Source organism: Plecotus auritus, assembly GCF_963455305.1.
Source record: "Plecotus auritus genome assembly, chromosome: 7".
In the NCBI taxonomy this organism is placed as follows: domain Eukaryota; kingdom Metazoa; phylum Chordata; class Mammalia; order Chiroptera; family Vespertilionidae; genus Plecotus; species Plecotus auritus.
Genome location: NC_137774.1, coordinates 70,949,108 through 70,969,447, shown reverse-complemented (window position 1 = coordinate 70,969,447; position 20,340 = coordinate 70,949,108). Strand labels below are relative to the sequence as shown.

At 57.1% G+C, this 20,340-nt stretch overlaps 2 protein-coding genes across 6 annotated transcripts in view; one reads left to right on the top strand and one right to left on the bottom strand.

Annotated features, from left to right (window-relative positions):
• The window catches only part of PKD1 (polycystin 1, transient receptor potential channel interacting), a 51,436-nt gene extending 41,367 nt beyond the window's left edge, over nucleotides 1-10,069 (top strand). The window contains exons 33-46 of the mRNA XM_080677127.1: nucleotides 104-288; nucleotides 393-486; nucleotides 4,647-4,765; nucleotides 4,846-5,048; nucleotides 5,123-5,317; nucleotides 5,721-5,860; nucleotides 6,276-6,388; nucleotides 6,641-6,788; nucleotides 6,899-7,024; nucleotides 7,268-7,442; nucleotides 7,576-7,866; nucleotides 7,941-8,075; nucleotides 8,149-8,451; nucleotides 8,548-10,069. Coding sequence (XP_080533253.1) covers nucleotides 104-288; nucleotides 393-486; nucleotides 4,647-4,765; nucleotides 4,846-5,048; nucleotides 5,123-5,317; nucleotides 5,721-5,860; nucleotides 6,276-6,388; nucleotides 6,641-6,788; nucleotides 6,899-7,024; nucleotides 7,268-7,442; nucleotides 7,576-7,866; nucleotides 7,941-8,075; nucleotides 8,149-8,451; nucleotides 8,548-9,015 — 2,695 coding nt within the window. The 3' untranslated portion in view covers nucleotides 9,016-10,069. The remainder of the gene's footprint in view (nucleotides 1-103; nucleotides 289-392; nucleotides 487-4,646; nucleotides 4,766-4,845; nucleotides 5,049-5,122; nucleotides 5,318-5,720; nucleotides 5,861-6,275; nucleotides 6,389-6,640; nucleotides 6,789-6,898; nucleotides 7,025-7,267; nucleotides 7,443-7,575; nucleotides 7,867-7,940; nucleotides 8,076-8,148; nucleotides 8,452-8,547) is intronic.
• Nucleotides 10,070-10,081: 12 nt separating this feature from the next.
• The window catches only part of TSC2 (TSC complex subunit 2), a 38,315-nt gene continuing 28,056 nt past the window's right edge, over nucleotides 10,082-20,340 (bottom strand). For 4 of the 5 annotated variants that reach the window (XM_080677128.1, XM_080677129.1, XM_080677130.1 and 1 more), the window contains 13 exons: nucleotides 20,209-20,321; nucleotides 19,464-19,676; nucleotides 18,036-18,239; nucleotides 15,879-16,003; nucleotides 14,569-15,062; nucleotides 14,242-14,317; nucleotides 13,895-13,981; nucleotides 12,701-12,887; nucleotides 12,245-12,384; nucleotides 10,912-10,990; nucleotides 10,750-10,841; nucleotides 10,565-10,663; nucleotides 10,082-10,428 (listed from right to left, as the gene is read on the bottom strand). In XM_080677128.1, coding sequence (XP_080533254.1) covers nucleotides 10,264-10,428; nucleotides 10,565-10,663; nucleotides 10,750-10,841; nucleotides 10,912-10,990; nucleotides 12,245-12,384; nucleotides 12,701-12,887; nucleotides 13,895-13,981; nucleotides 14,242-14,317; nucleotides 14,569-15,062; nucleotides 15,879-16,003; nucleotides 18,036-18,239; nucleotides 19,464-19,676; nucleotides 20,209-20,321 — 2,074 coding nt within the window. In that variant the 3' untranslated portion in view covers nucleotides 10,082-10,263. The remainder of the gene's footprint in view (nucleotides 10,429-10,564; nucleotides 10,664-10,749; nucleotides 10,842-10,911; nucleotides 10,991-12,244; nucleotides 12,385-12,700; nucleotides 12,888-13,894; nucleotides 13,982-14,241; nucleotides 14,318-14,568; nucleotides 15,063-15,878; nucleotides 16,004-18,035; nucleotides 18,240-19,463; nucleotides 19,677-20,208; nucleotides 20,322-20,340) is intronic. The other variant, XM_080677132.1, reaches the window with a different exon arrangement.

Genomic DNA, 20,340 nt, shown 5'->3' with positions numbered 1-20,340 from the left:
TGTTCCAGGGGGGTGTTTGCTCAGAAGCCCCATGTATCCGTGTGTGACTGGATGTGTAGGCGTGTTTCCTTGGGCTCCCCCTGCTGACCTGTGTCATTTATAGCCTGGTGTGCTGGCCATCCAGCGAAGGTACGCTCAGTTGGCCAGACTTGCTGAGTGACCCATCCATCATGGGCAGCACCCTGCAGCGGCTGGCACGGGGTCGGATGGGCCACATTCTGGGCCCTGAGGAGGACAGTCTCTCCCTGGTCAGCCCCTCCTCACCTGCCAAATACTTCTCAGCTTCAGGTGAGCAGGAATGGGAGACATCCATAAGTTCTCCCCAAGAGGGTTCTAAGGCTCAGGGTGGGAGGAGCCCAAGCCTCCCTGATGACACATCCTGCTTTCTTTAGATGAAGACCTGATCCGGCAGATCCTGGCTGAAGGGGTCAGCAGCCTGGCCCCCACCCAGGACACTCAAGTAGAAACGGATCTACTCACTGGCCTGTGAGTGCCCAGCTCCTGGGGGGTGGAGGCATGTGTAGGGGACCCAGGCCAAGAAACCCTGCTTCCTGCATGGGACTGGCCTCTTGTTGTCCAGCCCCATGGCCCCAGTGTGGAGCTCGGGTAACGTTGTTTGACCTCTGAGTCCCTCACTAGTTGAAAGGACTTCCTGGGGTCAGCAATGGCCCAGGAATGTTCCCTTTAGTATAGCAGGAGGAGGGACATTTGAGGAACAGAAAGGGTGGCTGTGATGAAGAATCATTGTCAGGTTTTTAAATATCCCATTTTTTTTCTTTTGAGACTACTTGTTTCCAATTTAGTAACAAGATTCATTAGGAACTCCCTTCTACTCTGTTGTTGTCGTTAATCCTTACCCAAGGATCTTTTTTTCATTGCTTTTTAGGGTGAGTGGAAGGGAAGATGGGAGGGAGGGAGAGAAACATTGATGTGAGAGAGACACATCGATTGGTTGCCTCCTGCAAATGCTGCGACCAGGGCTGGGGATCGAACCTGCAAACCAGATGCATGCCCTTGACTGGGAATCGAACCCGGGATCCTTGGGTGCGCAAGCTGGTGCTCTAACTACTCAGAAACACCGGCCAGGCACTTTCTGCTTCTTGTATTTATTTTAATATCTGTATTTCTATTCCTTTAACTCTTCTAATTTTCAAGCAACCAAAAATTACTGAGATGCACAAATTGTCCCAGACACAGAGAAAAAGGGAAAATTTCTGCAATCATTTTATGAAGACATAACCATGACATGATGGCATTTTTATGAAGAAATTTCCAGTTGATTAAAAACTGTAACATAGGGAGATTCTAGGGTAGTAATTATAAGCTGACCGCCCCAACTACCTGAATACCTGCAGCAGCACACCCCCTTGTGGATCTCTGTTCAGACATTGACTGTCTGCCTACAGCTTCTCCTCATGGATAGTGTGCAGTGCAGACTTAACAGCATGCACAGAGCACTTGATTTCCCCACTGAGACATTTCCATCCCCAGCCAAAAATTGTATATTCATCCTTGACTCCTTTCTGCATCCTTCCTCACAGAAGTCTTCTCTCCACCTGCCCTTGCCCCTTCCATCCAAGCGTCATCTTCTGCCTGGTCCATTCCAGGTCCACCTTAGCAGAGTCCTCCATCTGCACCAGAGAAAGTTTGTTCCATGAGGCAGGCCCTGTCACAGCCTTCCTGGGGCATGGGTTAGCTATGGCTGCATAATGGGTTACCCCAAAATTCTAGGCTTAACTCAGATGACAGGCATCTTGGTGCTGGCTGTTGGTGGGAGGCCTCAGCTTCTCTGTCTGGACCACACCATTGAGCTGCTCAAGCGTCCTCGCAATGGGGTAGCTAGTGTCCCCAGAGTGGATGGTCAGTTCCCTTGATGGCTCAGCCTTGTTAGTCACACACTCACTCCACAAGATCCTCTTGGTTTCTCCATGGGAGGAAACTACATAGGGGTGTCCTGCCAGGAGGGAAATGTCATCGGGGCAACTTGAAGGTGCCCACCAGGATTGGGTGCACTCCTTACATGCCCCACCAACCATACCCAGTCAGGCTCCACACCTTCCCAAGTCCTTTCCTGCCACCTTCTCTCTGTTACCCCCTTCCTTTTGGTTACAGCATCCCTCACTCTTCTGCCTCCATCTTTTGTATCTGTTGTTCCCTCTGCGTAGCCTGTTCCTCCCCAAGATAAGAGCTTCATGGTCTACTTCCTTCAGGTCTTCACTCAAAGCTACCTTCCTTCCTGCCTTAAGCAAAGGCAGTAAGGTGCAATAACATGGATCTATGCACGTGTGCACACACACACACACTTAGGCCTCAGTTCCCTCCCCTGCTTCCCATACTTGAAGCAATGTTCATGCTTAATGTTTGCTTCCCCCACTACTGTGTGCACATTATAAGTGCATGGACTTTGCTCTTTTCACTCAGTGCTTGGAACAGTGCCTATATTTGTAGGGGATTAACAACTTGTTGGGTGACTGAAGGAATCAGTGAATGCTATCCAACAGCAAACATAGTCTTTGCTGTCATGCGGCTTAGAGTTGAAAGTAAAATTGTGTGTATTCTATGCTGTATCCACTCTATGATTTGATACAACATGTTTATACCCACATGTAAAATATAAACATGAACATATAGAAAAGGGACTAGAAATAACTATAACAATACTGCTCCTGTCATGATGGAAATGCTGGTATTAAGTATCTGTTCTCTCTCTCTCTTTTAAAATTCAAATGTTTAATAAACTGTGTAGGGCTGGGATGGGGTAAATTTGCCACATGTTGGGGACACCACAGCTGGGCCCATGATGGTGGCTGGACTCGCTGCCTTTGTGTGGTGTGTGTGTGTGTTTGCCAAGATCATTATAGAACTGTACAAACAGCTTTCTAAGTGGCTAGAGTGGTGGCCTCGGAGCCTTCTCGGTGTCCGAGAGGTGACTCAGAAGCCGTCAGCATTCACCATCTTCATGGGCTTGTTTTCTTCCAAAGCAGTAGCTCTAACTGGACACACAGGTCTCTGTACATGGTCTCCACAGTGTGGCACAGTTGTTTGAGTTCTGTTTCCAAATGGCTGATCTTGGCCATTTTCTGGGTGAAACCTTTGGAACATTTTCTGGGTGAAACTCTTGGAACCTTTCCTGATGATCTTGTGGTAATTATAAAGCTGATGCATCCTCTCCTCCAGCTGCTCTGTCAGGTCCAAAACCTTGATCTTGAGGCTGTGCCTGAAGTTGGTCGTGAGTGCATGGTCCTTCTGCCTGCTCTGGTGGATGTTTTCGATCAGCTCCTGGGCCCTCTCCTTCAGGATCTTGATGCTCAAGCCCAGAGGAAAAGTAGGGTCCTGACTTCCCATCCATCATCATCAGCTGGCGATTGGCACTGGAGATAGCAATAGAAGGGCTAGAAACCCGACTCCTGGCTGGCCCCCACCAGCTTCCTCTTTGCAGCCTCCTTGTCCTGCTGCTGCTCCTTGCTCTCCTCCAACGGCTGTAGCTCCTTGTCCTCACACTCTATGTGGGGCATGTCTACTCCCTGTAGCTCTATCTTGTCTTTTCTGTTCTCCGTTTATTATTAACCTACTTCCTACAAATAGTTGATGCTACTTTTATAATCAGAAAAGTCAATTTCAAGGAAAATTTGGCACTGATATCCTCTGTAATTTCCCACTTCCCTAGAAAATGTTGCCTTTTATTCTCTAGGACAGTGGTCGGCAAACACATTAGTCAACAGAGCCAAATATCAACAGTACAACGATTGAAATTTCTTTTGAGAGCCAAATTTTTCAAACTTAAACTTCTTCTAACGTTAGTTCTTCAAAATAGACTCGCCCAGGCCGTGGTATTTTGTAGAAGAGACACACTCAAGGGGCCAAAGAGTCGCATGTGGCTCGCGAGCCGCAGTTTGCCGACCACGGCTCTAGGAAATGCATAAACTAGAAATATTTAGGGTAGCTCGGTGGCAGGCAGGTACTGAGATTTTGGGACCTGTTCTCTTCTGTTTCTGTAATCAGGGCATAGGTGTGCAAACATCACCCTAAGTGTGTGCACTGCCTTCTCATTAAGTGCCTGTCCGGGTCCTGCTTCCCTTTCCCCCCTTTCTCCTTCCTCCCCATTTCCTCTCATTCTCTCTCCCCAGGGTAGCAGCTCTGGAGCTGGGAAGGGCGGTGGCACCATGAGAGACACGCAGTGTCTGGGTCCCATGGAGTGCTGTGCACTATTGGAATTTGAAAAACATACGTCCTTGTTCAAAAGTTAGTCTTAGGTTACAGAGGTGCATGAGCACAGGGCTCCTCTGTGCACCATGTGTGGCAGGGAGGCTGAGGAGGAAGGCCCGAGGCATGGGGAGTGCTCACTGGAAGCCATTCATAGTTTGCTGGTGTGAAGAGCAGGAGTGGGACTCTGCTGTAGTCCTGCTGTAAAGGCATGGCTGCTGGAGTGGTCGCAGGACAGGAGAGGTGGCACAGGTCACAGAGAGTTATGGGGCAAGGTCGATGGAGTAAGCAGGAAGTGAGGGGGTGAGAGAGACAGGCTGCCAGGACCTGGGGGTGGGGGTGAGGAGCAAGGCCCAGAGAGGCTCAAGGAACTGCCTCACAGATGAGGTGAACAGTGTGTGGGCTGCCAGGTGAGTGCCCTCTGCTCCCATCCTGTGCCTCAGGTCCAGCGCTCCTGGGGAGAGGACGGAGATGCTGATGCTGCGGAGACTGGGGGAGAGCGGCCTCCCCAGCCCAGGCCTGACGTGGGAGCAGCCCCAGTCAGCAAGGCTCTCCAGGACAGGTGTGCTCTTGTGTCCCCGGGATGCCCCTCCCTCCCCTCCCTCTGGGCCCCCAGTCACCCATCTGTCTCTGCCTCCCCAGGGCTGGTGGAGGGCCTGCGGAAGCGACTGCTGCCGGCCTGGTGTGCACCCCTGGCCCATGGGCTCAGCCTGCTGCTGGTGGCTGGGGCCGTGGGAGTCTCGGGGTGGGTCGGTGCCAACTTCCCCCCTGGTGTGAGTGTCATGTGGCTCCTCTCAAGCAGCTCCAGCTTCCTGGCCTCATTCCTCGGCTGGGAGCCTCTCAAGGTGAGTGGGATGCAGGGGGCCAGGCTGCCAGCCACTGGCACTTGTGCGCCTCGCTGATGCCACCCCTGGCTCAGGTTCTGCTGGAAGCCCTGTACTTCTCACTGGTGGCCAAGCGGCTGCACCCTGATGAGGATGACACCCTGGTGGAGAGCCCGGCTGTGACACCTGTGAGCGAGCGTGTGCCCCGTGTGCGGCCCCCACACGGCTTTGCGCTCTTTCTGGCAAAGGAGGAAGCCCGAAAAGTCAAGAGGCTACACAAAATGCTGAGGGTGAGTCAGGCTGTTGTGGCCAGTGCCTGCCCATCCTCTTTATCCCTTGGCTAGTGCAGCCTCTTCTCAAAAACCTCACATGTACCCCTTCCTCTCCAAAGAAGGCCCTAGGGCTCTGCAGTCCATCTCCCTCCCATCACCCCAACTCCTGATGCCCCTAGTCCTTCTCTGCCCCTTATACCCACCTCCAGTGCCTCCTTCTGCCTGTTCTGGCAGGGCCCTAGGTGTGGCTTCCTTGGCCTTCAGTGGATCACATGTCTGCCCCTAAGTGGGGCACTGGTGGGGCGTCTGTGCTGCCCTTTCTCAGTGCTAGGCGCCCTGGCTAGGTTGCTGTCCAGAACCTTGCCCTGTTACGGTAGCTGGGCTGGGAATGGCTGACACTAGGGCTGTCCCTGTTCCCCAGAGCCTCCTGGTGTACATGCTTTTCCTGCTGGTGACACTGCTGGCCAACTATGGGGACGCCTCATGCCACAGCCACGCCTACCGCCTGCAAAGTGCCATCAGGCAGGAGCTAGATAGCCAGGCCTTCCTGGCCATCACCCGGTACAGACACCCTGGATGCATGTACACATCTGTTTGCTGGGCCAGGGTGGTACTGATGCCAACCAGGGTTCACCTTGATCCTGCCCTTGGTCCAGCTCATCCCCCAAGGGACATTGGGAAGGGTCTCGACACATTTTTGGTTATTAGGACTGCAGTGGGTGCTGCTGGCAATGGGTAGCAACCAGAGATACTGCTAAACATGCTACGGCACCCAGGACAGCCCGTAAGAGTTACCTGTCCCCAAACGACAATAGGCCGAGGTTGAGGAAAGGGGTCATGCCTCATCCCCTCTGGCGCACTGACAGCCTCTTACGGGCTGGGCCAGGGTTGCAGTAGTTGTGCTCCCTGGACCTCTGACCCCTGGCAGCACGGGGAGCTGAGGGGTTGAGCATGTGACTGTTTCTGGTGCGGGCAGGTCTGATGAGTTCTGGCCGTGGATGTCCCATGTGCTGCTCCCCTACGTCCATGGGAACCAGTCCAGCCCAGAGCTGGGGCCCCCACGGTTGCGGCAGGTGCGGCTGAAGGAAGGTGAGCTGGGGCCACTCTGGCACTTGTCCCTGCTCTTTTCCAAAGAGAAGGCTTTGGCAGGGTTTTGGTTGAACTCCCTAGCTATGTGACCTTTACCCTCTCCCTGGTTCATTTTCCTTATCAATCAGTCAGTGAGACCAGGACAGCTATCTTCAGGATTACTGGGAGGGTTTCAGGGGAGATCATGTGGAGCTGGTAAACAGTAAGCTATCCTGCTTTGGTCATGCTCAATCCCCAGCCCTCTGATTTCAGCTCTCTGCCCAGACCGGCCAGGCTCAGGGGCGCACACGTGCTCAGCAGCTTCCGGTGGCTTCAGCACCAGCGACTATGGCATTGGCTGGGGTAGTGCTGCCCACAACGGCTCTGAGATGTGGGCCTATTCTGCGCCAGATGTGCTGGGGTGAGCACAGGAGAAGCCAGGGTGTTCTCCAGAGGAGCCCCTCCTCCCAGCCAGCATGGCTCCCAGGTTGCTGCAGGGCTGGGCTGTCTAACACTGCCCCTCACTTGCAGCATCTGGTACTGGGGCTACTGCTCTGTGTACGACAGCGGGGGCTACGTGCAGGAGCTGGGGCTGAGCCTGGAGGAGAGCCGCAAGCAGCTGGGCTTTCTGCAGCTGCACAACTGGATCGACAATAGGTAGGCACTCATGAGACAGGCTGCCTCGCTCTGCCGCGATCCACTGAACCCTTGGTGGTACCCCTCATCAGAGATCCCAGTTTACTCTCACTCCCCAGCTTTGCCGCTCCATATCGGTCACTCTACTTCCTCCCCAGTCCACACAATGTCCCCCCCCACCACCACCACCAGAGGCCCTGCCTCTGAGGTTCCTGCCCTCTCACTCCTCCCTCATCCTGTTCCTCATCCCTGCCGTCTGAGAAGGAGCCGCGCAGTGTTCGTGGAGCTCACACGCTACAGCCCAGCCGTGGGACTGCACGCCGCCGTCACATTGCGCCTCGAGTTCCCCGTAGCTGGACACGCGGTGGCCTCCCTCAGCATCCGTCCATTTGCGCTGCGGCGCCTGAGCGCAGGCCTCTCATTGTCTCTGCTCACCACAGTAAGCTCCGCCCTCCTGGGCCTGCCCCCAGCACAGCCCAAGCCCACCCACACCCTCACATCCCAGCCCCGCCCCTAGCACATCCTGACACCACCCACTCAGGTCCTGACCCGCCGCGGCCCCGCCTCTGCAGGTGAGCCTGTTGCTGTTCGCACTGTACTTCTCAGTGGCAGAGGCGCGTGCCTGGCGCAGGGAGGGGCGTGTGCGCTTGGCGCGGCCTGGGGCGTGGGCGCGGTGGCTGCTGGTGGCACTGACTGCTGCCGCAGCCCTCCTACGCCTGGCCCAGCTGGGCGCTGCAGACCGCCAGTGGACGCGCTTCGTGCGCCGCCGCCCGCGCCGCTTCACCAGCTTTGAGCAGGTGGCGCAGCTGAGCGCTGCGGCCCGTGGTCTGGCCGCCTCGCTGCTTTTCCTGCTCTTGGTCAAGGTGAGGCTGGCCCAGCGGGCATGGGGCTGGGCAGGCTGAGCCAGGGTTGGTCGGCTGACGCCCCTTGCCCACAGGCCACGCAGCAGCTGCGCTTCGTGCGTCAGTGGTCGGTTTTCGGCAAGACGTTGTGCCGGGCCCTGCCGGAGCTCCTGGGGGCAGCCTTAGGCCTGGTGACGCTCGCGGTGGCCTATGCTCAGCTGGCTATTCTGGTAGGTAATGGTGGGGCTCTAGGGGGAGGCTTAGCCCGGGGTGCATCCCTCACTCATGCCACCTTTCCCATAGCTGGTATCCTCTTGCATGGACTCACTTAAGAGTGCGGCCCAGGCCCTCTTGGTGATGTGCCCCAGGGCTGGTTGGCCAGCCCTGTGCCCTGAGTCCTGGCGCCTGTCCCCTCTGCTGTGCACGGGGCTCTGGGCCCTGCGGCTATGGGGTGCTCTGAGGCTGGGGGCAGTCCTTCTCCGGTGGCGGTACCATACTCTTCGTGGGGAGCTCTACCGCCCAGCTTGGGAGCCACAGGATTACGAGATGGTAGAATTGTTACTGCGCAGACTGCGCCTCTGGATGGGCTTCAGCAAAGTCAAGGAGGTGGGTACGGCCCAGTGGGGGGGGAGAGGGACGCGCCCTGGGCCCAGGTGAGCCCAGGGTGCAGCCGGACTGACCGAGCCCCTGTGCCGCCCCCAGTTCCGCCACAAAGTCCGCTTTGAAGGGATGGAACCACTGCCCTCCCGCTCATCCAGGGGCTCCAAGTCGTCCCCTGATATGCCCCCACCTACCGGGGACTCCGATGCCTCCCATCTCTCAACTTCTTCTAGCCAGCTGGATGGGCTGGGTGTGGGCCTAGGCAGGCCAGGGCCACGGGTGGAACCCGAGCCCTCCCGCCTCCAAGCCGTGTTCGAGGCCCTACTTGCCCAGTTTGACCGACTCAACCAGGCCACGGAGGACGTCTACCAGCTGGAGCGAAGGCTGCAGAGCCTGCATGGCCGAAGAACCAGCCGGTCCCCAGCTGTGCCTCCCCCTGGCTCCTCCACAGACCTGCAGTCAGCCTTGCCCAGCCGCCTTGCCCGGGCCAGTCGAGGCATCGGCCTGACTACAAGCCCCAGCAGGGCTTCCTTACGGGCCAAGAACAAAGTCCACCCCAGCAGCACTTAGCCCCAAGGGACCTGAGCTCTCGTGCCTTTTCCCTGGGGTGGCCTGTGGCTTCACTCCAGCCCCTTGGGCCCAGGAGTTAATGCTCAGTATTACTTTCTGCCACCCTCAAGGTCTAGGGCCAGGCAGAACAGCTGCATGCAGCTCCCCCAGAGAGTGGGCAGCACTTGTCTCTCTGTGGGCTTCAGCACTTTAAAGAGGCCAAGTGGCCAGTCAGGACCCAGGGTTCCCTCTCCAGGCCTCTGTGGGAGGACACAGCAGTATTGGACCGAGTGCCCGGCCTCAGATACTAATTTATTTCCCAAGTCCTCAGGTACAGCGGGCTGTGCCCGGCCCCACCTCCTGGGCAGACATTTCCCCCTTGCTAAGGATCCAGGCTGCGGGGAGGGAACCTGCACCCCTTATCCTCCCCCTAAATTATTACCTCTCCTGTCCCCTGCTGAGTGCACTTACTTCCAGCTGCCATCTATGTGTCTATTGTCAGTAATTTATATGGGGTTAAAAATGTATATATTTTTGTACGTCGCTATTTTTCACTAGGGCCAAGGGGCCTGGTGGCTGCAATGGCCTGGTGCCCACTGTTGCCTGCATTGAGGGGGAGCTGGGACTGCAGAGCTGGCCTCCTTCCTAGACAGCTGCCCACATGGCCAGAGCCAAGAAAGTGACAGCTGCTGCTTGTTTCTGAGTCTGGCCTTGGGCAGGTGCTGGGACTTTTGTTTGAGGGCAGGGCTACTCCCTAGACAGTTCTTATCACCGCCATGGCCTTGTTCCCCTGCCCAAGGCCAGGCAGTGAGAGGCAGGGCCCAGGCCTGCTGGTGTCGGGTCTGAATCAGGAACAGCACTACTGTGGGGGAAAGACCCCTCCCTGGGGCTGGCTCCTGGGGCTGGGAAAGGGGAGTGTGTGAACACTTGTGTGAGGCTTTCCTGAAGGGGGGAGGCCTTGAAAACAACCTGATGGGCCCCCTTAACTCTGTGGGCATGGCCAAAGCTTCAGCCTTGATCCTGCCCCTCTTCTCCTCCCCCCCAACAGACAAAGTCAAATAAATGAGTTGGCTGACTGCTACCTGTGTCTATGTCCGAGCATTGAGGTCCAGTGGGCACACGACCACTTTATTCATTTGCACAAATAAATACTGCCCAATGCCTTGTAGGGGGCAGGAGGGTCTAGCAGGGCAGCTGCAAAGAGCCCTGGGCATGTCCTCAGCATCTTAGTGAGCTCCAACACGACCAGGCACTGCCCCAGCTGCAGCCTCACACAAACTCTGTGAAGTCATCCACGGAGGAGATGAGGCGCTTCCGCTGGCCTGTCTCATAGGTGGGCATGGGCTCGGCAGGGGCCTGCGCCGGGGCTTTGGCATGGCCCGGGGGGTGCATCAGGGGCAGGCTGGGGTTTGAGTAGTGGGCTTCCTCACGGATCTGAAGGGAAAGGAAGCCTTGGCATCAAGCCCAGAGGACAGCACATGTTTTCTCCCAAGTGGATATTGGCACCCTCCCTGGCCAGCCACCATTGTCTTTGGGGAAGCCTCTGCAACCAGGTGCCCATCCTCCCTACCCGGTGGCGGAGCCTCTTGATGTGGCGGAGCCTGGCGATCCACTTGGAGGGATAGATGTCAGTGGGGTTGGAGCGGCTGTGGTGCACCTGCGAGGCCATCTGGGGCAGGGTGGGCAGAGTGGTGAGTCCTCTGTGGGTGGTACCTACAGCCTGTCCCACCTGCCCAAGATGCCGCCTCTACTCACATTTGCATGTAGGGCCATCTGGCGGGCCACGAAGGGCAGGTTGCGGTCAGACACAATCTTGGCCACGCTGGTGTCCACAAGGCCCTCCATGTCTGGGGGAAACACAGCACTCATATGGGGCTCAGGACCCCAAGAGCCTCCCCGTCAGGCCCTAGGCCTCACCTTTCCTGCACTGCAGCGACACCAGGTTGCACTCATAGTCCAGAGGGGTGATAATCACATGGACAAAGTTGAACTGGCCCTGCTCAGACAAAAGCAGGGTTACCTCAACACCAAAGGCCACTTTCTCCCACTTCCTCATGAAGGGCAGCAGCTCATCAGTGCTAGATGCTCGCTAATGCCACTATTGTTTTTGCACACTCCCTCCTATCCAGCCTGGGGACTAGGGTTGATATATGTCCTCTTGGCTACCTTACATTCTAAAACCCAACTTCTCCACACCAGGATCCCAGCATATGAATTTGCTGAAGTGTAAGTTCACAGTTATAATCATAAATAGTCACAGAGCCACCCCCCCCCCCCCCCCCACACACACACCACTCTGCCTGGGGCACCCGCTGCCACCCGCTGAAAACTGCCTCATTGTCACTTGAAAGCAGCACGTGTAGCTCTGCAGGCTCCCAGCCCCTGGCTCAGATGCCCTCCACACGCTGACAGCTCCCAAGAGCCTCACCAGCCGGCACGTCCAAGCACTGCACACGCACCAGCAGCAGTGCACCTGAGCGCCGCACCTCAAGGAGCAGCCCAGCCACCCCCGCCTCGGGCACTTCCTGGTTTCCCAGCTTTGCAGCAAAGGAGAACCAACCAGCCTCCCTACAGGCACTCCTGCCCTCCACCAGGTTTTCTGCCCGGAGCCTGTGTTCAGTAACCTCCAAAGCTTCCCGTTGCATTGAGGATAAATCTGAACTCCTCTGAGCACCAGCACCTCAGACACTTGGGCTGCGCTGGGCTCCCCATCCTGCTTGGCCTTGGAGCTGTCGCCGTCTTCCATGTCCCCACTCTGACAAGTTGCCAGGACTGAGCCCACCTCCTCCCCTTAGGACCTCGAGCACAAGCACATGAAAAGGGGAGGGAATCCAGGGCCTATCCCCACCCCCCAACCACTCTGCAATGATAGGAGGTAGCAAGGGAACAGGGCTCACAGCATGAGCACACTAAGCACTTACTACATGCCATGCACCGTGCTAAGCACATGTGCATTCAGTTATTCCTCGCAAAACCACAGCCATGTGCCACAGGCTCAAAGAAGAAACTGACAGGGTTGTCATCCTCATTACAGAGGACACAGGCTCAGAGGGGGGACCTGGCCACCCCAGCTGGCAGTGGGGACACTAAAGCAAGTCAGTGCTCCTGCTTATCACCACACTGGTCTCAGTGGCGCTCACTGCTTCCATTCAACATGCACCAGTGGGCACTTCCCCAGAGATGTGGCCTCCAGCTAGGGTGCCCAGGGACCCAGATTCATGCCCACCTGCCCTGAAAGCCCCTTGCTCACTTTGATGGTACCCAGCTTGAAGTCCTCGCCAGAGTCATTGTAGACAATGGACACAAAGTCGTTTCCCAGGTGGCGCTTCTTGTCACAGCGGTGCTTGTCCACGTCCTTGGTGGGCATCAGGGTGGCAATGTGGAAGACAGCTGTGAGGTAGAGGGGGAAAGCTGCATGGGCCCGGCCCGGTCCAGGCAGGGTGCTGGCAAGGGGGCAGTAGGACCTCTATGCCTCTCGCCAGGAGCAGAGGCTCTGGGTGCCTGCAGAAGCCATGTCTCTGGTGCCTGGCCAGCAGCACTTGGCTCCTCTCCCTGAGGGCAGCTTCTGGAAACAGAGCTGCAGCCCAATTGCTGCCTCAGTGTTCAGGCTGATGACCTCAGGCCCTTGGACACCTCCACTGCTCCCCCAAGGATAGGCCAATAGGAATGAGGTTGGGGAGGACACACGCCACAGGAAGGCTCACACCTTGCATGATGTCATCATGCCAGCAGTAGGTGAACTGGCCATCCTCGCCACAGACATCCAGGCCACCCAGGTACACCTTATCCGGCTGACAGTCCTTGAGCTCGATGAGCTTGCCCAGGCCTGTCAGGAACTCCGTGTACCTGTAGGAGCCATGCTCGTTGGACAGGATGGCGAGTTCACTATTGCTCTGTAGAGAGAGAGAAGCATGGTGGCACCTCTCCCAAGTCGCCCCCATCCGTATACTGCCGCCCCCTGAGCACAGCTCCCAAGGGCCCCAGGGGGTTGCTGGGAGTCAGGGCGTGGTTGGTGGGGGGATGAATGGTGTGGCTTGGCAAAGACCCCCACTTCTGTCATCAACCTGGACTCAGTGCAAGGTAACTTCATTCCAACAGTTCCCTAGGTGACATCCTTGACTTCCCCTTTCATAATTAGTCTGCCAGCAAACTTGGTCAGCTCCATTGTCAAAATACACCCAGAACCCTAGCATTCCTCAGCACCTACTGACCTACTCCTCAGACCTGCCCCTCTCTCACTTGGACTGTCACTATCCCACTTCTCCAATCAGCAACCAGAGCGATGTTTTTGAGGTTTCGGTTGAATCATAGCAAACCCTTGACTCAAAACCATCCAAGACCTTCCCACCTCACTGGGAACAGAAATACAGCCTTACAGCGACCCATGAAGCTCTCGCTGATTGGCCCCTCCCCATCACTTCCCCACCTCCACCTCCACCCCCTGCCCAGTGCTTACTCAGTGCCAACCCTTGATGACATGAGGCGTGCCTCTCCCCAGGGCCTTTGCATGGGATGTTTCTACAATGGATGCTCCCACACACACCTGCACACATACTATCTCCCTCGCATCTCTGCTCAGTGTCACCTCCCTTGGATCATTGATGAGAACAGCACCCTGTTCATACTCAGGCTCCTGGGACCTGCCCCTTCCCCTCCACAATCCTCAGCACTCTCTGGTGTACATGTGCTTACACACTGACCCGTCTTTCTCACTCGTCTGTCCTCACATCAGAATAGTACCTGGTATGGAGCTCAATAACCACTTAATACTCTAGCAACTTACATGGTAACAGCTCTGTGGAGGACAAAGGTCCATCCTCCCAACCCCCGCCCCAAATAGGAAGGCCGCCCAGCTCTGCCCTGGCACTTAGGCCAGGCCCTGCCATCCCAGCAGCCTCACCTGGCCTTCTCCCACGTACAGGACGGCAATCTTGTGCGTGTCATATGATGGGATCTGGTCGAGGAGCTGCACTGACCGCTCGAAAGACTACAGCCACAGAGTCCGGTCTGAGTCCAGGGCAGGGGCTTGTCCCCTGCACCAGCCCTGCCTGGCCAGGCTCAGCCAGATGCCTGCCCAAGGGAGGGCTCTCCCCGCCCAGGCCGATCACCACAGGCTGCCACAGGGAGCTGAGGCTGCAGTCCCCTGCAAGCCTGGGTTAAGGCCACCACTACCCAGAGCTGGGCATCCCACTGTGCCCTGACCCCAGGCTCCAGGGAACCCCTGAAGGGGAGGAAAGGCATGCCCACCTCATTGGGCAAAAGGATTGGCTTGTTGGACTCGTCACCAAAGAAGGGCGAATGGTAGAGCTGTAGGAACACAAAGCTGCAGAGGGAAAGATGAGGGCTGAGCGTGGCACTGCAGGTCCCAGATCAACGTCCTGGCTGTGCGATCACACACAAAGAGGCAGTAGGGCCTGTGCCCACTGCCCAAGGACTGCCCTCTCCTGTGACTGAACAGCCCAGGAAGAGGATATGCAGACCATACCCCAGCCTTTTGTATCCCAGGCAATTAGATGCCATGTGACCACAGAGGCTGTCCTGTCCGGGAGCTCCAGCCCAGAGGGTGAGGCTCACCTGGGGTTGATACCTGGCACCTTCTCGGCATTGGAGGCTCCTGCTCTGCTTTTGAAGGAGTCCCTCTCCACCCTCTTGCCCCTGCGTGACGGGGCCGAATCAGAGATGGTGTAGCCTCGGGGCCGCAGGCCACTGGGGGAGCGGGGACAGCTGGAAGGCATGGGACCCTCAGCGTGGGAGGGGCCCCGGCTGGCTTCGCCTGGGGCTGACCAGGCAGCGCCTTCCCCATCTAGGATCCCTGACTGTGACCGAGCCTTAGCCTCAGGGCTCAGCCGGCCAACGTCAGCCTTGTTCCCAGGGTCCCCGAGGATGTCCTGCAGGGTCTGCAGTTCAGGTGAGGAGCTGGACTTGCTCAGGGGCTGCGAGGGCTGGAAAGAGAGGTCCACGGAGGGCCGGGCTGCCTCGGAGGAGACAGCCCGCTCGATGGGGATCCCCCCAGCGGACAGCTCCTCTGCGCGGAATGACTTCTCCTCCTGGCTGGAGGTTGAAGATGACTGGAAAGAACGTATCCCAAGAAAACATTCATTGTCACTGAGCCCACCTGGGGTTTACCTGGAGGCAATGAGGCCCCACATGTCCTCCTGCCCAGGGCCACAGAACCACCAGCACCAAGCTGATGATCCCAACCTCCCCCAGGACAGCACCTGCCTGTGCAACATGCTGGGCAAAGGAGCCAAGAACCCCACAAACCAAAGGATGCCACCAGTGAGGAGCCATCCCTAGATGGAGCTCTTAGAAATCCCTGGTCTGAGCAGAAGGGACTGAGAGGAATAGGCAGCCATTTCTCAGATGAGAAAGATGGGTTAAAAGACTCACCCAAGCCCTGGCTGGTTTGGTTCAGTGGATAGAGCGTCAGCCTAGGGACTGAAGGGTCCCGGATTCTATTCTGCTCAAGGGCACATGCCCGGGTTGCGGGCTCAATCCCCAGTGGGGTGTGTGCAGGAGGCAGCCGATCAATGATTCTCTCTCTCATTGATGTTTCTCTCTCCCTGTCCCTTCCTCTCTGAAATGAACAAAAATATATTTTAAAAAAAAGTTGGGGGAAAAAAAGACTTGCCCAAGTTCAGAACCACAAAGCTTGAGAATGGAGAGTCCCTGCATCTGCTTGTCTGAGACCCTACCCCCTTGCCTTGGCTCTACCCCTGCCTCAGCCCCGCCCTTCCACCTTAGACCCTGCCTCACAGTCTCACCCCACCTCCCACACCCAGTGGCTAGCTGAGATCTGAAAGCAAGCCTGGCTCTGAAGGCCCAAATGGAGAATAACCGAAGGGCCCCTCAAGCCAGTGGCTCTGGTGCCCAGCGATACTCACCCTGCTATAAGCTTCAGTGTGTCGACAGCGCCTGTCTGTGCCTAGTGTTGCCTCAAAGTCCTCCAGTTCTGGGGGCAGCAAATTAGCCTCGTCTGGACTTCCCTCCTCTAGAACCACGGCAGAGTCTGAAAGGACACACATGGCTGCTGGGTGCTGGTCCAGCCCAGGGAGCTCATGTGGCCTCAAAGGTACCAGCCTTTTCCCCATGACAGGGCACAGGTGCCCCCAGTAGAACCTGACCCAAGGCCTTCCTTGCCTGTGGCTCTACGCTACCCCTGCCCACCAAGCCAGCTAAGTGGGTGTGATCCTACACAGGCTCCAGGGGGTCAGGATGAGGGGTCATCTGGCTTCTCTAACCCCCACCCACCCAGCCAGGTATCCAGAGAAGCTGCTGCTGCTCCTCCAGCAAGGCAGGGAGGCGAGGGCAGATGGTCCCCGAGGGGGAGGAACACCTGGGATGAGGCCCAGCTCAGGAGGAGTGGCTGAACCAGCCCCAGAAACTGGGGAAAGAGGCCTGAGCTCCTCCCTGCCTGGACCGGAGGAAAGACAGACACGGGAGAAGTCCCTGTGCAGACAACTGGGGAGCCTGTTCTGGGAAGCAGAGGCTTGCCTTCCAAATCCAAGCCAAACCCGAAGCCAGGTGTGCTCAGGAGAAGGCATGATGCCCCAAAGCAGCATTTCCTGTGCCAGTATCAGGGCCAGGGGCAGGGTAAGAAGCCACCAAGGGTTAGCTCAGCCTAAGGCCACCTGCAAACAGCCCTGCATATGCACAGTTCATTAGCTCCCTGCCAGAGCCCATCTGCACACTGCCCTTTCCTAACTGGCTCCTGCCCACACAGGGGATCCAGGCAGACCAGAGTGCTGTCAGGTCAAACCCTCCCTGCCAGGGCCTGGGGGCAACAGGCCAGAGGTCAGTTTGCAGGGTCCTCAGCAAGCCCATGACTATAGTAAAGGCACACAGCCCAATTTGTGAGTCCACAAAGCCAATCAGATCACCAGAGGACAGGGCAAGGTCAGCTCAGCTGAGCCACCGGGGCCAGGCTCACCCCCAAAAAGCTGTCCCCTGCCAGCATCTGTGGCTCAGCTCCCCAATGTCACCTCATCAAGCCTAAAGAAGGGGCTGGAAGGGCCCATCCAGCCTGGGAATAAAGCTCAGCCACAAAGGCTGGGCAGAGGGGTTCCTGCCGGCAAAGCAGACATTATGCACAGATATCTTCATGCAAGTCAGGGCCCTGATCCTGGAGGGTAAGGAGAGGCTGACAAGATCACGTAGGGATGAGCGGAGGAGGGACAGTGAAAACAGCATCTATGAGGCAGAGTAGGGCTCTGCAGCAAGCACTAAGGAGATGCACGAATACCTGCCCAGGAAATGCTTTCTGCTCAACCTGTGCAGTCTCCTTTGTTGGCTTCCCTTGCAGTGGCCTCTTTCTCGTGGTACAGAGACGAGAAAGAGGCCACTGCAAGGGAAGCCAGCAAAGGAGACTGCACAGGTTGAGCAGAAAGAACAGGCACCACTAGACCTGCACAGAACCAGAGCCTGGAGAAAGGGGAGGGCCAGCAGCATCCGGGCAGGCAGGTGGGCAGAGTGTGCATAGGGTCTCAGCTCTCTAAGCTGCTAGAGTGGATTTTGGGGAGGGGAGTGCATCCCCCCTCCTCAGGAACAGAGCTCAGCCTCTGAGCCCTATCTGTGGCCAGAGGGTGGCCTAGAAGATCGGCTCCAATCCAGTCAGGCAGGGGCATTAGAGCTCACAGGCAGGCTCAGGCTATGTGCTTGGCGCATCCAAATCCACACTCCGACAAAAGTGGGGCCAACCCTATAGCCTCGCACACTGAGCACCCCGAGGAGGGAGCAGGGCAAAGGCTCCTCACAGCCCTGCCCACATCCATCCTGTGAGTAGGACCAGCTGAGGGGACATCAAGTCTGCCGCTCCACCAGTGCCCAGTCTCTAAGGAGAGTCCCTCCTGCTGGAGTAGGCCCTGTTCCCCAACACCAGGGTCAGCAGCATAGGCATCCTCCCACAGGCCAGCCTCCTTGCAATGCCCGAGGCTGGCAGTACCAAGAAAGATTTGAGGACCCGTTGGGCATGTGCCCACAGTGTGGTGGACCACACCGCCATCAGATGGTGTGTACCAGGTGTGAGATAGGCCAGTGCTCACCTGTGTTAGAACGTGGGGGTGGGGAAGGCTTGGCTGAGCTGGCTGCCGGCACTGACAGTGACTTGTACAGGGCCGTGTCGCGGCGCTCCTTGAAGCGCTCTGCGGCCATGAGGGCATTGGACAGCTCCTGCAGTGGCATGTTGTTGATGTCCGAGGAAAAGGGGCTGAGTGGGTTCTCCAGGCTCATCAGCCAGCTGGTATTCCCTGAGGGCAGGCAGCACCCCTCAGGCTGCAAGTCCATGCATCCAACCTGTCCCTTCCCCACCCCCGACCCTCCCTGGGCAGCCCCTGGTGCACTGTCCTTAAGGGCATGTGCCCGGGGCCTTCAGGGCTCTTCGTGCTCAAAGCAGAGAGTGAAGGACCCAGGATCCCCAGGCCGCAAGGTCAGAGTAACACCTATTTGTGGTCACCCTTCTCAGTGATGAGCAAGCCTCTGCCCAGGTCAGCTCTTGCACCCAGACCAGGCTCAGGAGGCATTTCAAAGCAGCAGCCTCCTCGCCAGTGGGCTGGACAGGGCCTAGTTTCAGAGGCTCTGGGCTCTGTCCTCCTCCACACAAGGCTCTGATCCTGGAGGGTAACGACTCGACCTTCCTTACTGAGCCTCCTCACATCACAGTATCACACCTGACCTCAACCCACGTCCTCCTGCCCTACCTGGCCCTTTCTCACCTGGTCTCCCGCCTCCCGAGTGCCCACTCTCCAACGGGAACCCAGGGGGACTGGGCTAAAACACAAGTGAGGAGCCTCTCCGAGCCCCCATCTCAGGGCCTTGCGGCCCAGCATCCCATCCCTCTCACTACTTGGTCACCATCAGCCCAGACCACGACCGAGGTGCCTCCTGAACCCTGCGCCTTGGCTTGTAAGTCCCCCTTTAACCCGAAACACCTGTTATAGTCTGATTGTCTCCCTGAAAATCATGTTGAGTCTTAACCCCCAGGATCTCAGAATGTGCCTCTATTTGGAGATGAGGTCTTTAAATGGGTGATTAAGGTAAAATGAGGTCGTACTGGTGGGCCCTATCCAATCTGACTGGTGTCCTCCTAAGAGGCGATATGGGCATAGACACATATAGGAGGACATCAATGTGGGGACATGGGGAGATAACCATCAATAAAAAAACCAAGGCCTCAGGAAGAACCAGCCCTGCCAACATCTTAATCTCAGACTTCCAGACTCCAGGACTGAGGAAATACATTCATTACGGAAGCCCCCCAGTCTATGGCACTTTGTTATGGAACCTAAGTAGACTGTTATGTTCCCACTTAGCCACCTGCATCTCCCCCACTGTTCACCTCTGCAGACTTAGTTCAAATGCCCCTGTGGCCCAGCCTGCTGTTGCTCACTCCTGTGTTTCCCCCTTATGGGTAACTATCCCCCACTATGTGCTAAGAGATCCACGCTGGCTGAGCACAAGCCACCCCTCAGTACCTGTGGGCCTCCGGACCAAGATCTCTGCCCAGCCCTGGGTCAGCAGGGGCACATAGGCCGCCAGGTTGGTCTTCTTCTGCACTGGGAGCTGGGTGCTGGCTGAGGCCTTCTCAGGCTTGCTGGCTGGTGCAGTCTGTGGGCCTGGGAAAGCAGGGCTGCCTGGGAAGTGGGAGGCTGGAGTGTCCAGGGCACCAATGCGAAGGCCGTGGCCCCCTGAAGGGGTTGAGGGCAGAATGGCTGGTGACCACCTCTTGCCCAGTGCAAAGCCACCAAGCCGACCTGGCTGCTCCACCCAAGGCCCATCTGGCCAAGAAGCCCCACGTCAGTGCCCAGCACAGCTCAGCCCTCCCAGGGCATGGCCCTCTTATGGTATCGGCTTTAGTAGACCCAGGACCACAGGAAGGGGCTCCAGCACCTGTCCCATAATTGCACCATGTCTTATTCCAGCTGCATCTGAGAAGAGCCCCAGGGATGAGCTAAGCTAAGGGCCAAGGCTGCTAAGGGCTCATAGGAAACACTGGCCACGAGAACAGAATCCTCAGCAGCAAGGGGGCCTTGTGTAACAGCTGTGTACAAGGTACACCACCCTTTCCCACCCATGATGCGGGCTCACAGAGACAGCACCTCCATTATTCAGGAACTGGGCCGGGCCAAAAGCCAACCACTTGGTCTCCTGGTTCTCAGAGGCCTTGCTGAGCTCAGGGATCTAGAGACACGTCTGTGAGGGAATGGGGTGGAGGCTCACCAGACATGGAGCGAACCCGGTCCCGGGCCCCGAGGCACACCTGCTGCCCAGTCTGGGACTCCAGTTTGGCTGGTGCCTCCTTTGTCTGTCTCATGTGCATGCTGAGGTCAGAGCTGGAGACAGAGGGCCCAT